This window comes from Protopterus annectens, chromosome 12.part0 (genome assembly GCF_019279795.1).
Source record: "Protopterus annectens isolate FY-2018-M chromosome 12.part0, PAN1.0, whole genome shotgun sequence".
Classification (NCBI taxonomy): Eukaryota; Metazoa; Chordata; order Ceratodontiformes; family Protopteridae; genus Protopterus; species Protopterus annectens.
In genome coordinates this window covers 567,208,420-567,225,385 of record NC_056746.1, presented here as the reverse complement: position 1 = coordinate 567,225,385, position 16,966 = coordinate 567,208,420, and the positions used below count along the sequence as shown (strand labels likewise).

At 41.4% G+C, this 16,966-nt stretch overlaps 1 protein-coding gene across 1 annotated transcript in view; it reads right to left on the bottom strand.

The window, feature by feature from the left end:
• Positions 1-16,966, bottom strand: part of LOC122816190 (radial spoke head 10 homolog B-like) — a 1,099,140-nt gene that overhangs the window by 939,785 nt on the left and 142,389 nt on the right. Inside the window, exon 3 of the mRNA XM_044088939.1 lies at positions 5,432-5,507. Within this exon, the coding sequence (XP_043944874.1) occupies positions 5,432-5,507 (76 nt within the window). The remainder of the gene's footprint in view (positions 1-5,431; positions 5,508-16,966) is intronic.

Sequence of the window (16,966 nt, the reverse complement as noted above, 5' to 3'; positions counted from 1 at the left end):
ACTGTCCATGCTCTGGAATAGACTTTCCATACATGTCAAGCAGAGCACCTCACTTGCCCTTTTCAATAGAAATCTTGATGAGTGGATGGGAAAAGTTCACCCCGGGGATCACTCCAGTGGCTCTACTTGATAGAGGCACCAGGAACTAACGGCAGCATAATGCCAGGGCACTTCTATGGGCTAGGCTTGTAAAGGCTCCAGGGCCTTTGGCCTAGTACTCACCTATGAACATATGAACCTATGAACAACACAGCACAATGTTTCATTCATAACTGTTATTATATTGTTATAAAACATCAAGTTACAGGTGGTAATATATCTATTATATAATCTAATATATCAGTATTCAACATATGCATGCATGCTGATATATGGTTCCAACCATTCCAGTTCTGGCAATAACCTTCTTCATTATTTTTCCATAACATGACAGCAAACGTATTGGTCTGTATTCATCATTGTCCTAACCTTTCCCCTTAAGGACAGGTTCAACAATGTCTTTATTCTTGAGGAATTTCCCCACATTTATACAATATAGTAAATAACAGATATAATGGTACTGTAAACTCTTGCTGGAGTGTTCTCAGGTCATTATAACTAATTCTCTCTTCTCTCTGTGCTTTGTTTGTTTCCAGTTTGTGTAGTTACTTTATACTATAATCTAATTTGATTTCAGTATCTGAGGTTACCTGGATGTCACTTGGTCAATTTATCACCCCTTTTGTGGAGCCAAACCACTTTGCATAAGATTTTGTAAATATATCTTTAATCTGCTGTGTCTGTGGGGTCTATATCAGAACACCGAAAGTTCATACTTTCGAATGTTCTTACATCGACCCCTATAGCGAAACGACAGATAACCAAATTTTTTTCCTAGGGAAAGAATTTGGTTGTCCATTTCTGTCGTTTCGCTATTTTCAGCGCTGTGGTGGAAATTTACGGGTAGGGTTCAGGTAAGTGTGTGATTGGGCATGGGTTAGGTTAGTTAGGGTTAGGGCTTGAGCGAGGTATGTGTGCGATTGTGTGGACGTGAGCGTTAGGGTAGGTTAGGTGAGTTAGGATTAGGGCACGGGTGAGGTGAGTGTGTGATAGGGTTAGGGTTTGGGTTAAGGTAAGTGTATAGTTAGTGGTGTTTGTACAGTTTAGTGTAGGGTTAGCTGAAAGATTTTGGGTATATGTGTGTGGATTGCTGTTTTTTTGGTGTGCTTGTGTTGTGTGTATGTGTTTTGGAACAGCAAATTTTTTTCCCTATGAAAAAATTTGCTGTTTTGAATGTTTGATGTTGTCAGCATTCGCTGATTAGGGGTCGATGTAAGAACATTCGAAAATGTGAACTTTTGGTGTTCTGATATAGACCCATGTCTGGGAATACATTTTAGAATCTATACACAATCAGTTTGATCTCTTTACTCCTACCACATCTTATCCATCCATCCACCCTCAACCCTTTTCCCCATTTTTGCACATAGGGTCGTGGTGTCACTTCAACAGTGACAATCATCTCGAGCCAAGGTTTACACCACCGGTTGGCTAGCCCTGTAAAATTGTTTGTTAATATGCTCAATATCTTTATATAAATTTTCTTCAAATTCTTCTTGATATTGTCTCGCACTATGTTTAATTTGTATGTCCAGCTTGTTTCCCTTCAGTTTTCAAAGTCATAGGTCAACCTATTTTCCATTTGTTATATTTTTGTTTCACCTTAATCACATATCTTGTTCTTACATATACATCCATATGAAGTTGTGTGCCTAGATCCTGATGTTAAACATTTTTTTTAATTTTTTGCAACAATTTCTATTTCAAAACTTTCCACATTCTTCTACAATTCATCCACTGAGAACATCACTCCAATTAGTTTTGCTTCCATATAATCTGTTTGTTAATCTTCTGTGCATTGGTTTAGATCTCAGTTTGGATGAATTAACAGGCAACAAATAATCTTTTATAACCCCATGATCACTGTACATCAATGATGGTAAATCTTGACATGAAGTAGCAGTAATTTCTTTAAGGACACAAACAGTGTCTTGTATGTTCTGTTCCCTGGTAAGCTTTTTTACAGTCTGAAGCAATTGTTGTTCCCGAACACAGAACAACCTATGAACGTACATTGCAAATAAGTTCCTTATTAAAACTGTATAATCAATATTATCCCAGTATATTTCTGGTTAATTTAAAGCCACTATAATTCTTCCAACCTGTGTTTTATACAAAAAATGTATGAATTTCTCAAGGTCATCAGCACTTGATTTTGGTGGTCTATACACGCCAACAATTGTGATATGTTCCAGGTTGTCTTTATTGTCACAGTTACACAACCTACAATATTGGTGTTATCAATGAACATGTAATAATCATAAGTCTCATAACAATCTTTATTTCCTATTATAACACCACCAGCTGATCATTTGATAGAATGTCTGTTTTGGGAAAATATTTATACCCTGAAAGAACTGGTTTCCAGTTATTGATCTTTAACCATGTTTCACAAAGAAAATATGCCACTGGTGCAGTGAAAGAAGAAAAAAACAAAAACATTACCTGAGCAGGGATCTAAACCAACTTTTGTCAGTGCAAGACAGAATAATCAAATAAAGGAAGACTCTATGTAAAATAGGTGTTCTGAGAAAAATACAGTGATTTATTGGGCTTGCATTTGGTTACTGACTTTTTTGTTTTGGGTATGCAAAGCCCCTGCACCGCCATGTACAGTGGATGTACCCCCAAGCAGTTTTTTTACTATTAAATCAAGTATAAGGTTGATGCAATGTGAAGGTTAGGAGAAATCTCTCTCTTGCACTGACCCATTCATAAGAAAGTACATTTTCAGTGTCATTCACACAACTAGGTTTTGAAGAATTCACTGATTTAGCCAGATTATCTGTTTAGTTTTCTTATGGGGTCTATATTATAGCATCAAAGTTTCAAAACTTCGAATGCTACAATATCGATCCGTTTTTGTCAAAAACTGAAAATAGCAAAGCCACGGAACTTCAAAATCTTACCTAGGGCAAGATTTCGGTTGTCAATTACATGGCTTCGCTATTTACTTTACTGTGGAGGGAAAGTTACGGACCGGGTTAAGGTAAGTATGTGAACGGAGGTTTCAGACCTGGTTAAGGTAAGTGTGGGAATGGATTGGGGTAAGGTGAGTGTGCGATAGTTAGGAACATTAGGGTTAGGAAGCGAGTAAGGTGAGTGTGCGATAGTTAGAGACTTTAGGGTTAGGGAGCAGGTAAGGTGAGTGTGCGGTAGTTAGGGGCTTTAGGGTTAGGGAGCAGGTAAGGTGAGTGTGCGGTAGTTAGGGACTTTAGGGTTAGGGAGCGGGTATAGTTATTGTGCGGTAGTTAGGGGCTTTAGGGTTAGGGTGGGGTTAAGGTGAGTGGATAGGTAGTAGTGTAGGGTTAGAATTATGGTTTTGTTAAGTGTATGTGTGTGGTTTATTTATTTTTGTGTGGTTCTGTTGTATGTATATGTTTCAGAACAGCAAATTTTTTTCCCTGGGAAAAAATTTGCTGTTCTGTGTGTTCGATATTTTGTGGTTTAGATGTTTTAGGTACGATGAAATAGCGTTCGCTATTTATATAGTTTGATAGGGTAATATAAACACTTCTTATGACCTAATACTTTTCAACTTCAGCGGAAGAGGGATATAATCTACACAGTGGTTGTGCAGTGCTTAATAAAAAAATTACTCGCATCATAAGTCATGATTACTGTTACTGACTCATTAATTAATAAAAGTTTCTTTGTCTTACAACAATCATCAGTATATACTGTTACTAACATTTTAAAATTACATTCATAAATATTTAAAATGGCACTTATTACAGCATCTGTTTACTTCAAAACTACCACATGCTTATAAAGCATCCAGCATGTGTGTGTGTGTGTGTGTGTGTGTGTGTGTGTGTGTGTGTGTGTGTGTGTGTGTGTGTGTGTGCACATGTGTGTGTGTGTGTGTGTGTGTGTGTGTGTGTGTGTGTGTGTGTGTGTGTATATGAGGGGTTTTATATAGAGTTGGGTAAATATGACCTTACATACTGCTGGCTTCACTGAACTAGCAGTTGGGAGAATTTTTTGAACTGTCACCCAGTTTAATTACTCCATTGATAAGATACGTTTAAGAGTTGACCCAGTAGTCAAGGATCTAGGAACACATGTAGACAGTAATCTGGCCTTTGACTAATATGTGATCAAGGTAATAAGAAAATCATTGTATGTTGCCCAACTTATAAGTAAGAGCATGGCATATAGGTCCAAGGAAGTCCTAGTGCCACTTTATTTGGCCCAGCATATACCTTTCCAGACATGTGCAACAGCTGGAATGCCTACAAAGGTTCCTTACTAGGAGAATCCAGGATATAAATACATTGTCCTATATGGAACACCTTAAAGCCTCTCTCTATACTCTGTCTCCTAAAGGTTATTGAGAAGCAATCTATGCCTGGCATACAAGGCATTCTCAGATCCAGCTCTGATGGACCTTTTACACATCTACAAAATGAACAGCATCAGAAACACTAGATCCAAGAATTTAAATGTTGCTTGCAACATAAATAAAGCATGTTGGCAAGACAGATATGTGTCTCAGAGGATTTCCATGCTCTGAAACATGCTCCCCATTCATGTGAAACAGAGTCTATCCTTAACCCTATTGAAGTGTAACCTTGACCATTGGATGGGAAATCAGAAATTCACCTGGGGTCTGGCCTGCATGTCTCTGATACACATAGGCAGACAGTGATGCCCAAACTACCATACCCACTATATAACTTCTAGAAACTTTATAACTAAGAACCCCCCACCTAATAAACACCCATAATACATAGGGACACAATTGGGTTGGATTGTACAGTTAGACATTTAAAGGTCCTGGTGGCTGCTAGCCTAATGTACAGAAACTCACATATTATGAATACAAGAGTTCAATGATGACTACACGTTCAAGAAATAATCCTGACCTATCCCACTCAGACTTTAATGGCAAAGGAGTACAACTGACATTAAAAAAAAAAAATTGATGTTAACTCAGTCTGGAAAAACTATTTTTGTGGGGACACAGTCCCCATATTACCATCCAGACAGCTGCATCCTCTGCAACTCTGTTAATATAATAATCTCTGGGGTTACTACACTCTGGAAGCAAGAAAAACTTTCCCTTTCTGGTTAGCTGTTCTTGAATATTTGGATTTTCATCAAATTGGTTGAAATATGTGACTGCATTCACTTTTGATCCCTGTTATACATGCTCTGCTCTGTTCCTTATTTCATGCAACTAATTATGCAACCACCTACTGTATGTAAATAACAGCAGAGTACTACATTAAAAAATGGTATTCCAAATCAAGATTTAATGTCCCATCAGTGCTATTCATAAAGAAAAAGAAATGTTAATAATCTCAAAAATATTAGTAAATGTACTCACTTTATATAGGTGACCACCCTGAAAATATGCAATGCCTTCACCTTCATATAATCCATGGACTGTTTCTCCCTCATATCTGAAAGAAAAAAAAAAGATTTATTCTCTACAGTTAACATATAATTACAAAATAATTTAAAATATACGCTGGAAATTAGTTATATAAAGTAGTTATCATTTGGATAAGGCATACTTTGACTATTAAACTGATTGGAAAAAAACATTCTAACTGGCCAGTAAAAGGTTTCACTTTGGTCCTTATCTAAATATGACACAGAAGGAATAAGTAATTTCAAAAATATTTAGATAAAATAATAACCATTCTAATGAGCGCAAAATGCTTAGTTGCAGCAAGTATAAGGTACCACTTCTCCCACTACACCATTCCAAACAATATCATGGCATCATGCCTTATTACTCAAGTAATTCAGCAGTATACTGAACCTAGTTCTGAAAATGACTATGCAGTGAAGTAAAACTGAGTCTTCTTGCATCTTCAGCATTTATACTAAAATATGTATCAATTCAGCCACAAGCAATGCTTCTAATACAGACAGATGATAATTTAAAATTCACTTTGCCATCTGCAACAAGGACCACCTTTGCAACTTTTCTTTAGTCAGCCTAGTAGGGTGGTACTAAACCAGGACAACAATGAGTGCTATTAGACATGTTGTATGGCTTGTCTAGCCTTCTTCAAGGTGAATGTCTCAGGATGACTCAACAGATTCTTACAGTAATGATACGATAATAACTTTGTCAGGAGACTATATGATGTGCAGGAGATTTTTTTTTACAATTTGAGCAGATTACAAGGCTAAAATCACACTTGTCCCAACCAATGAAAAACATGACAAAAGCATATTTTTTTATAGAAATGGTTGTCCTGGGTTACCTCACATAGCACTTGCTCAGAAATTGCTCTGTCATATTAGACCAAAATCAGTGAATATTCAAGACTGCAGTACACTGTTTTGCAGAGTTTCTTCCTTCTCCATTGCTGAATGAATGCATCCTTGTCTTCTCTACCTTATCCATATAAATAAGTACAACATCCCTGACCCATTTTCACACTTGTTTTCTCACTCAGTTTGCTCCGTCTCATAACTCACCCTTTTTGACCCCCCCCCCCCCCAGGACAGTGTATTATAATTTCCTAAAATCCCACCATGTTGTCTTTGTGTGCTTATCCACCTCACTTACTCCAAATCACACAGAGGTGTTGTCACCATTGACTAATGGTACTTTAACCTGGACATGCACGACACCCTCTGAACTCATTCAGAATTCTGTGTTTTCAGTACAGTCCTATATCAGCTGCCTAAATCCCTCAAGACCCAAGCCCTTAGTCCACTTTAACTCCCTCTCTAACCTGGTGTTTAGAATTTCACACTCTGCACCTGGCGTGCTCAGATTCTTTAAATTAATATCAACCTCTTCCTCTTACTCTAATTCTTTAGTCTCTCTTGCAGTCTCTCATTGTCTGCTGTAATTGTTTCTGGGGAAGACACACTATCAGTCTACTAGCCCCCTCAGCTTCCTCTGCCTTAATTGCCGAGCACTTAACATAGATTCTTATCTCAGAGGTATAGGTAGCTGTAACTATGTGAGTTAGTGCCAGCTATGCCAGAGAGAGAGAGAGTATGGCAGTGCATTTGTAACATATGCCAAAATAGCTACCTGGAGTTCTGTCAAGAATTTTATGTTATTTGTATATCAAACTGATTTGAACAGATGCTTGTGTTAAAAATGTATTTGTAAAGCTCCTTGTGTTAAAAATGTATCAGCAGTGGGTCCTGCTGGACAGAAAAGAAATATACATTTATATCAGACTGTACTGTTGATACATTTCTGGACTTCCTCCTTTAGGCTCCATATAAGACTTCACCTTTCTCTGTATAGAAACCAGTGCTCTGTGTCCCTGTTCCAAGTAGCTGATAACAGTTAGTTATGTACTCACCATAACGTTAGATGTATGTAGTCCATCTCGCCTCACATTCTTCACTTGTGGGTTTGGAGCCGAATGGCGGCTCCAACTCAGCCTATTTACTAGCTCGAAAGTCTTTGATTGGCTGGGCTAAGATGGTATCCCACAATACACTGCTCCACATCCCCAGATCTAGTTTGCTGCCAACAGAAGTATCATATCCATCGCCCAAACACACACACACACACACACACACCCATAACAACGAAGTCCAACAAATTATCTAAAGGGACTCTGTAACATCAGAAGTACAAGGAGATCCTCCAAATCCTCCAGGCGTGGGGGACAGTGGGGGGGTAATGAAGAATGTGAGGCGAGATGGACTACATACATCTAACGTTATGGTGAGTACATGACTAACTGATGTTATGTAGTCCTATCTCGCCTACATTCTTCACTTGTGGGACAGCATCCCTAGCACTTACATCCTGCGTGGCACAATGGAAAATACTCCTGAGCACTGTGGAGCCAAAAGATGATCTGCCCCTGGACACCACATCCAATTTGTAATGGGAAACAAATGTGTGAGGAGAAGCCCATGTTGCAGCCGCACATATATCATCCATCGATAACCTAGCCTGAAAGGCTGTGGAAGTGGAAACTGCTCTTGTAGAGTGTGCTCTGACTGGAAAAGGCAGGCTCTTTTCCCCTGCCTAATAAATAAAGGAGATGCAACCAGCTATCCACCTAGAGATGGTGATCTTGGAAACTGCAGACCCCAAGTGATTCTCTGAGAATGAAATGAAGAGCTGGTCTGACTTCCGCCGATCTTTAGTCCTGTGTAGATAAAAGCGTATGAACATCCAACAGATGAAACTGGTACTCTGCCTTATTGGAGAAGTTGGGGAAGAAGACCGGCAGCTCAATGGACTGATTAATATTAGATAAGGAAGCCACTTTGGGAAGAAAGGATGGATTTGGTCTGAGAGAGACTCTATCTTTATGGAATATCAAATATGGGGGCTTAACTGATGGGGCCTGGAGTTCTGATACTCGTCTAGCCGATGTGATAGCTATCAAAAAGGCAGATTTCCATGTAAGAAATTTTAAATCACAGGAAGCCGTGGGCTCAAAGGGTGGGAGAGTGAGGGCCTGCAGAACAAAATTGAGGTCCCAGGGTATAACAGGTTGAGATACAGGGGGACAAAGGAGAAGAGTGCCGTTCAGGAATGCTCTACACAGCCTGTGTGCCATTAAGCTAGGTTCATAAGCCACATGATAATTTGAAATAGCCGCCAGCTGAACTTTGATGGTGGCTGAGGCAGACACTTGGTAGAATAAATGGGACATAAATTCCAACACAGAGTCAATGGGGGCTGTGTAGGGGTCAATACCTTTGGACTGGGCCCATATCGAAAACTTTTTCCGCTTGCTAGAGTAGATCTTCCTAGTGGACGGCTTATGAGAGGATGAAAGAATATGGACCACGTCTGGAGAAAAATCATGACACCTGACTATGGATGGAAGTGGAGCAGCCAGGTGGTCAGCCGGAGGGTCTTTAGGGAGGAGTGGAGCTGTCCCGACTTATGTGTCAGCAAGTCTGGACGAGGGTCCAGAGTCCAAGGAGCATCCACGATGTAAGGTTGAAGGAAGGGGAACCATACTTGTCGAGGCCATTGTGGCATGATCAGAATCAATCTGCTTCCCAAGGATAGCGCTTTCTGAATCAACCTCAAGATAAGGGGAAACAGAGGGAAAGCATACAGCAGACTCGAGGGCCAATTGTGTGCAAGAGCATCCCTTGGAGATTCCCCAGTGGGGGGATCAGTGAGAAGTAGTTGCTGCATTTCGCATTGAGGGGGCTGGCAAACAGATCGCAACAAGGCTGACCCCATTTGCTGAATATACTGTCCGCCACCCGGCGGTTCAGGGACCACTCGTAAGGCATGAGGATCGCCCTGCTTAGACTGTCTGCAATCACATTGGTTTTCCCCAGGATGTGCGTTGCCACCAAGGCCCGTTGGGAAGCTATCGCCCAATTCCACACTCTCATGGCCTCCCTGCATAGTGGGTATGATCTGGTTCCTCCTTGTTTGTTGAGATACCACACTACTGACATGTTGTCTGAGTGTATCGCAATAGTCCCTAGAGGGAGGAAATCTGAAGTGCCTGCAACGCTAGGAGCACTGCCCTCATCTCCAGGACATTTATGTGCAAGTCTATCTCGTGCTCCTGCCACGTGCCTTGGACCATCCTGCTGAGATAATGCCCCCCCCCACCCTATCCGGGAGGCATCCGTGGTCACTGTGGCTACCGGGTTGGGTTGAACAAAGGGTTTCCTTACGTCTAAGTTGTTGGTGCATAGCCACCAACTGAGGTCCTGCTTGCATTTGCCTGTGATTAAGATAGGATGGGATAGCGGTAGTCTTTGGAAGGACCACTTGGCGAATAGGAGCCATTGTAGGATCCTCATATGTAACATCACTAATGGGACCATCATGATAGTGGACGCCATTGTCCCCAGTAACTGAAGAACTAGTCTTGCCCTCACACGTGTCAGAGACATCATCATCCGAACCTGTCATTGCAACCCTGTGATCCTCTCCATAGGTAGGAATGCTCTCAATCGAATAGTGTCCAACTCTGCTCCTATACATGAGACACACTGTGAGGGTAGCAAGGCAGATTTTTTTCAGTTTATTGTGATGCCTAACTGGTGACAAAAATCGATAGCAGTATCTCTGTTTTGAAGAAGTAGATGCTTGGTGGGGGCGGATAGGAGCCAGTCATCCAGGTAAGGAAACACCTGGAATCCTTGATGTCTCAAGTGAGCCGTCACCACTGCCATGAACTTGGTGAACACCCTGGGGGCTGAGGTGAGACCAAAGGGCAGGGCTCGAAACTGGAAGTGTCTGGCTCCCAGCCGGAAGCGTAGATGACATCTGGATGCTCTGTCCATTTTGATGTGGTAATAAGCATCCTTCAGGTCGATGGAGCACATCCATACTTCCTTTCCCAATAATGGGAGAATCGATTGTAGCATGACCATCCAGAATTTGGACTTGTGTACGTAATGACTGAGTTGGCTGAAATCCAAAATGGGTCTCAGGTCCCCCGTTCTTTTCAGCACCAAAAAGAATCTCAAGTAAGTCCCTAATCCGATCTGGTCTGGGTGGACTGGTTGGATGACTCCTTTTTCTAGCAGCTGATAAACCTCTGTTGCTGCATGACCCCTTTGACTGGGTGGAACGTCTGGGATCCTTTTGATGGGGGGGGGGGGGTGTGGAGTGAAATGGGATGGTGTAACCTCCGGCGATTATCCCTAATACCCATCTGTTCAGGGTGATGTTGACCCAGGCTTCCGGATACCGGGAAATTTGACCCCTGACTGGCTCCAGAGAAACACAGCCAGGCACACCCTCAGGAATGAGAGTATGGGGAACTGCGAAAGGAATCACCATCCCCAGAATTGCGGGGGCCCCTTCTGCCTCTGGGGCGACGTCTCCCTGAATACGACCCCCCCTCCCTTGCCTCGGGGGGGGGTCTCACCCTGTGTGGCAGGAAAAGACCTTTGAGATTTTTGAACCACATCTTTCCCCCTCACTGAGCCTTGGGATAAGGCTTCGATGGGAGAGAAAAATGGACTCCCATGGCAGACAAGGTCTTTCCCTCTTGCTCGCACCTGGTGAGTGTGTCTTTCACTTTGGTCCCGAACAAGGAGGAACCATCGAAGGGGGCATCAGTAAAGGATGACTTAAAGGCCTCCGTAAAGTGACACAGGTGTAGCCAGGCTTGCCTCCTGAGGGCCACCCCTGAACTAGCCGCTCTACTAGCTCCCTCGGCCGCGTACGAAATCAGTCGCATGGACGAGTTAGCAATGGAGTTGAGGGTAGACAGCTCAGCATTGACAGTCTGAGCCATCGCCTCAGGCACGTTACCCGTTAGAGTATCTCCTAACTCCTTAAGGAGATCTCTCTGGAGCCACGTAAAATGAGACAAATAATTCAGTGACCGCAAGGTAAAGGTCGCTGAAGACAGTGTACACTTCCCATACTGATCCATAGTCCTAGACTCCTTGTTAGGAGGATGGAACGAAGAGGAAGACTCAGCAACTTCCTTCTGTGTGGCAGCCGTCACCACCATAGCATCTACCGGGACTCCCTTTGTCAAAAATTCTTTTCCTTTGGGAGCAGACAAAAATTTGTTGGGACATTGAGGAGTCTCCCACACCCTCCAACAAATAAGGTCCAGGAGCTCGTCGAAGGGTGGTGACACCCAGGAGGTGGAGGGCTGAGCACCAAAAGCCTTAAGGAATACTGACTTCTACTCAGACGGGGTTTTGGAGGGCCAGTCTCCTTTTTGTTTCAAGATCTCCAGGATATCGGAGAACGAAACGTCTTCAGAGGAAGACCTAGGGGGCCCCTCCAATTCCTCAAGGTCGGTATCAGAAGTGGGAGACTCGTCCTGGGAGTCTATGTGCTTCCTCTTGCAAGATTTCCTTCTGGGGGGTTCCTCAGGCACAGGCTCTGAAGGCCCCTTAGAAAAAAGGGGACCACTCGTGGGGGTATCCTTAGGCCCCTGCGCTCTGCTATCCAAGGATAGGTGGGCATCAGAAGCTCTCGCCGGTGTTGTGGGGGACGGAAGAACCGATCCGAGAGAAGTAGCCGACCTAGCCAGCGTGCTCCAAATAGCCTCGAAGGCGAGACCTCATGAATCGGAGGCCCGACCACCTTCCAAGAACATGACTGGGACCCGCAGCCGAGGCACCAAGGGGGAGGCTCGGAACCGAAGGGTGTCCCGAGACATCCCCCTTGGGCCCGACCGAGGAGACCCGAGTCTCGAACACTGTGGACGGAACCGACAAGGTCAGAGCCAATGCGGCCACCGATAAACCCCACTGGGGGATCGGCATCGGTGCAGGAACGTCCCTCGGAGCAGAACTTACCAGCTCTGATGACAAGGATGCGCTCAGAGGAGGAATAGCAGGTACAACTAACAGAGCTGGCTCCGGAGCCGACTGAGTCAGAGCCGAGAAAAGTTTGACCAGCACCGGCAACTGTAGGAGCCTCTGGACCACCCTATCTACATCCAAATCGGAAAGCCTGGAGGATTTGGAGGAAATGGATGGAGACCTAGACCTCCTATCTGGAGAAGCTTGCCTCAAACTTGGCGACTGGCTCTGAATCAGTTCCAAAATTATCGGAGCAAACACAGACTCAGTCGACACAGCTACCTCCTGCGGCCCCGATGTCAGTGGAGCCGAGGAAGCAGATTCAACAATGGCAATTTTACAAGGTGGCTCCGAAACACTAGATGGAGCCGGAGACCTCTTTTTGGATTTGGAGGATTTAGACTTCGACTGGGAGCTGGGAGCCGAAGCTAAATCCTCCTCAAAGGACGGTTTTAGCAGTCCCTTTAGGTTCAATTTGTTTTTCCTCTCTTGGAGCACCCGACGACTAACGGCGTGGCAGAAACTGCACGACTCCTGAAGGTGGATGACTCCAAGACAGTAAACACAGACCGAATGTCCGTCTGTAATAGACATTTTATAGGCACACTTAGTACACTTTTTAAAGCCCGAGGGCTTATGTTCTTTTTGTTCCTTAGACATGCCAAGCCAACAATTGTAGCAGCCGCTACTGACAAAAGGCGGGAAACTGCTGACACAGAAACCATTAAACACATAAAAACACAATGAAGGCACAGGGGAGAACCTCTAAATAAAATGGTTCTCAACTTAAAATAAGAGAGACGCACCTAAGACAGCCAGAGAAACACCACAAGGAGGACTAGGTCCTCTAAATTAAATGGGCCTAGCCAAGGGAGTAAGGGATACCACACACAACACACTCGTAACCTACAACAAGTAATGCAGCAACAACACAAATAACAACTCTATATGCTCTGAGATTTGATTTTCACACACACACACACACACACACACACACACACACACACACACATGTGCGCACACACCTGGGAAAGGCTGGTACAGATTTACCCGCTATCCCACCTCTACCAAGACTATAAGTTAGATTCACTGCCACCAGCCAGCTACTTCAAGGCTCTTACCTGGGTGCCCAATTACTCTTAGTAAAATTAATACTATACAAATGGTAATGTTAACCAAGCAGCACGTCTTTCAAGACCATGGAGCCCACAGTGCCACCAAATAAATGGCATTACTCTAAAGAGTTAAAATAAAGCCAAAAGACAAACAACAACAACTCTAAAGGGTTAAATGTTTTCTAAAAGTCCAGTCACAATGAATGGTTTAGATATATTTAATAATTAATAAAATAGAAAACATGAAAATACTGAATATCTATTTACAATAAACAGGTTTCAATTCACAGGAAATTTAAAAAATAACACATAGACAAAGACTCAGACAGATACAGAAAAACAATATTTAACTAGTCTCTCTAATTTCAACACTGATTGAAGAATTACTGTTCCCTACTTGCTTGTTAAAGCAAGACAAGATGAAGTGGATGACTGTCTTTGTTGTCATTTACAATAACAGAGTGCTGAGTGTCACTATCACATATCTTATTAATATTTAAACACAAAATTGAAATAAATAAATAAAACAATTTCAGTTCTGGCTATAGAATGATATCACTTCTGGTCATCTGACTCTGTGGTTCTCATACTACCCCCCTGACTAGAAGCTGAACCAGGATCTATCACAGATGTGTCACAATACACACATAGGTCTTTGCTAAGGCATCTGAAGACTGTAAAACAATTCCAACCATTTCATCCCTACTGTAGAAACTAACCAACTATTCTGTGGCACCCCATGGTAGCAATTAGTTCACCACTAAGGACAATAGGAGCCCAGGCCTTTCTCAGACATTGCAGCTGTGGCTGCATTCAAGCCTGTGATATAAAATCTTAATGGCCTAAAACAAGTCATTTAATTTTCTGGCTATTTTCCTTAAGGTAAGCTGAGCTGAGCTTAACCCCATTCCCTTCAAGCATCCTCTGTAAACATATATACATTTCCTCTGCTACAACAGTACAGTCTGATATAAATGTATATTTCTTTTCTGTCCAGCAGGACCCACCATTGATACATTTTTAACACAAGCAACTGTACAAATCAGTTTGATATACAAGTGACAAAATTCAGCTAGCTATACTGGCATATGTTACACATGCACTGCCCTACTCTCTCTGGCATAACTGGCACTACTTGACATTGTCACATCAGCTAATTTTTATATCTGGTACCATACATTTGTAGCAAGCAGCTGCTAAACTTTATACCACACAAAGAGTGCTACAGTGCTTCAGTTTTTACCACAAAAGCAATAACAGCATAAATGCTGGTATGCAGTGAAGACTGATATAGATCTGCTGATCATGCCTCCTAGCATTTTGTGCCTGGGTAGCTGCATCCTTCTCCCCACCCTGGCTACACATTTGTCTTATCTTGCTCATACCCATGCCTTATTTCTGTATATATCTACCTGAGTAGAAATATTCAGAATTTTTATAACATCCACTTAGTTAATCAGAATGTAGTTGGTTGGAAAGTAACTGAGTGATCATAGCCAACTGAAACACCAGTGCCATTTAGCATAGATATAAAACATATATATTTTTTTGCTTTGTTTTGTTTCATTCCCCATTTCCCCATACCCAGTACATGGAGGGCAAGCAGCTACAATACTAAACTTGCATATGCCAATTCTACTTTCAATAATAATCTTGGGGAGAGATAGGGGACTCAGGAATTTGTGGACCTTCAATAACTGTTTCTTGTGTGAAGCTGACACTAAATATATCTGCAAGTACATAAGCTACAGCTTTAAAATCGGAGTGGGTAGTACCATTATGAATTACTTCAGGGAATAGCTGGGTGTTATTTCTTAACTGTTTGATTTAGATAAAGAATGATTTATGATTAGCCTTGACTTCTTTTGTTAATGTTAATCTGAGTTCTGCTTTGAGCTTCTTTATGGTAATTTTGGGGATTTCTGTTTTTTTTTTTTGACAAAGTCTTTAATGTGAATATATTTTCATTTATTACAAACAATGTTTTTTTTTTTCTTTCATTGCAGAGCATATTGCTGCTGGCATTCCATGTTCACTAATACATATGATTCTGAATGTGACTGCTTGGTTTACGTTATTAAAAGGGAGCAAAATACATTAACATATATGATAGTTGTGGCTACATGTGGACTGGAATCTTGTAGTTTAATTTATGAGACCTTAGCATATAGATTTAACAGGTTTGTCTTTTTAAAGTCCTTAAATTTGAAGGTGGTCACTGTGGTAGGTTTAGATTCACTAAGGAGAAGATTACTGATTGGGATTGGATATGGCCAAAGATAAGGACACTACAGGGAAGTCCAAGTAGATATGATGCTAATGAGGATCAGGTTAATAAGATTTTGACCTCTAATGGGTTAATTAAATATTTGTATAAAGGAGTTAGCATTTACTAAGTCTAGGAATCTTTGGACTTTTCCAACGTTTGTGGTTCAGGTGCACCAATGGATAGTTAATATCACCCGTCAAAAAGTTATTTTAACTTATGAATAGTTCACAAAGTACATTAATAGCAAACAACAAAATAGACTATACTCCACGGGGTAAATGCCTCGTTGATAAAATTCAGCAAGAAAATAAAATCAAGACTCAGAAAACATACTAAGAGTCTTGTTTGTGTAAAATTCACAACTCACAGTTCATTTATTTGAGTGACAAAAATGGTAAGCGCTTTCGCTAGATAGCTTCCTCAGACCTTCATGTGTCATTACCAATCAGAACACTTCATACATGGTCATGTGTCTAATTTAAATATTTATACAAAAATGCAAAAATAAAAGCAAAGGTAAAAATGCAGAAGTAAAATAATAAAAGCACAGCAACAACTTGCTCAGTATAAAATGTATAAAAGTTATACAGCACAAATATAACGCATATAACATGCACTAATTTATACAGAAATAAAATAATAAATGCACAGCAACAGCTTACTCAAAACACAATTCAAGAATACAATTCAAGAACACAATTCAAGAATATAGTTCAAAATATGTAAGGGTAAGTGAAGTCAGAAACTCAAATTATTTGGTTTCTGACATCTATGAGGTTATATTATGGCTATATTATAAATCAGTGCAGGTTATATGTGTTATAACTGTGCTGCATAAGGTCTGAGGAAGCTATCTAGCCAAAGCACTTACCGTTTTTATGTCACTCAAATAAATGAACTGTGAGTTGTGAATTTTACACAGACTGGACTTGTTGTTACTTGGATAAATCCTTCTGTTTGAAGAATATATGCTGTTTGAATTTTTCAGCCAAAGGCCTGGTTGCCTCGTTGTAATCCTGAGTCTTGGTTTTATTTTCTTACAAAGTACATTAAGAAATCTCTCACAGTCCTATAGGCTATGACTTGATAGTTTGCCTTGTTTAGCATAATTTTATATATTTACTTATTTGAATTTGTTAACTGGGACAGTCCAACTGAGCTGTTAGCACCTTTTCAGTGGAGTCTCTGGAGAACAGCTCCATATTACGGGTCTATATTATAAAATCAAAGTCTAACAATTTTGAATGTTATAATATCGAACCCAGTAGAGTGAACG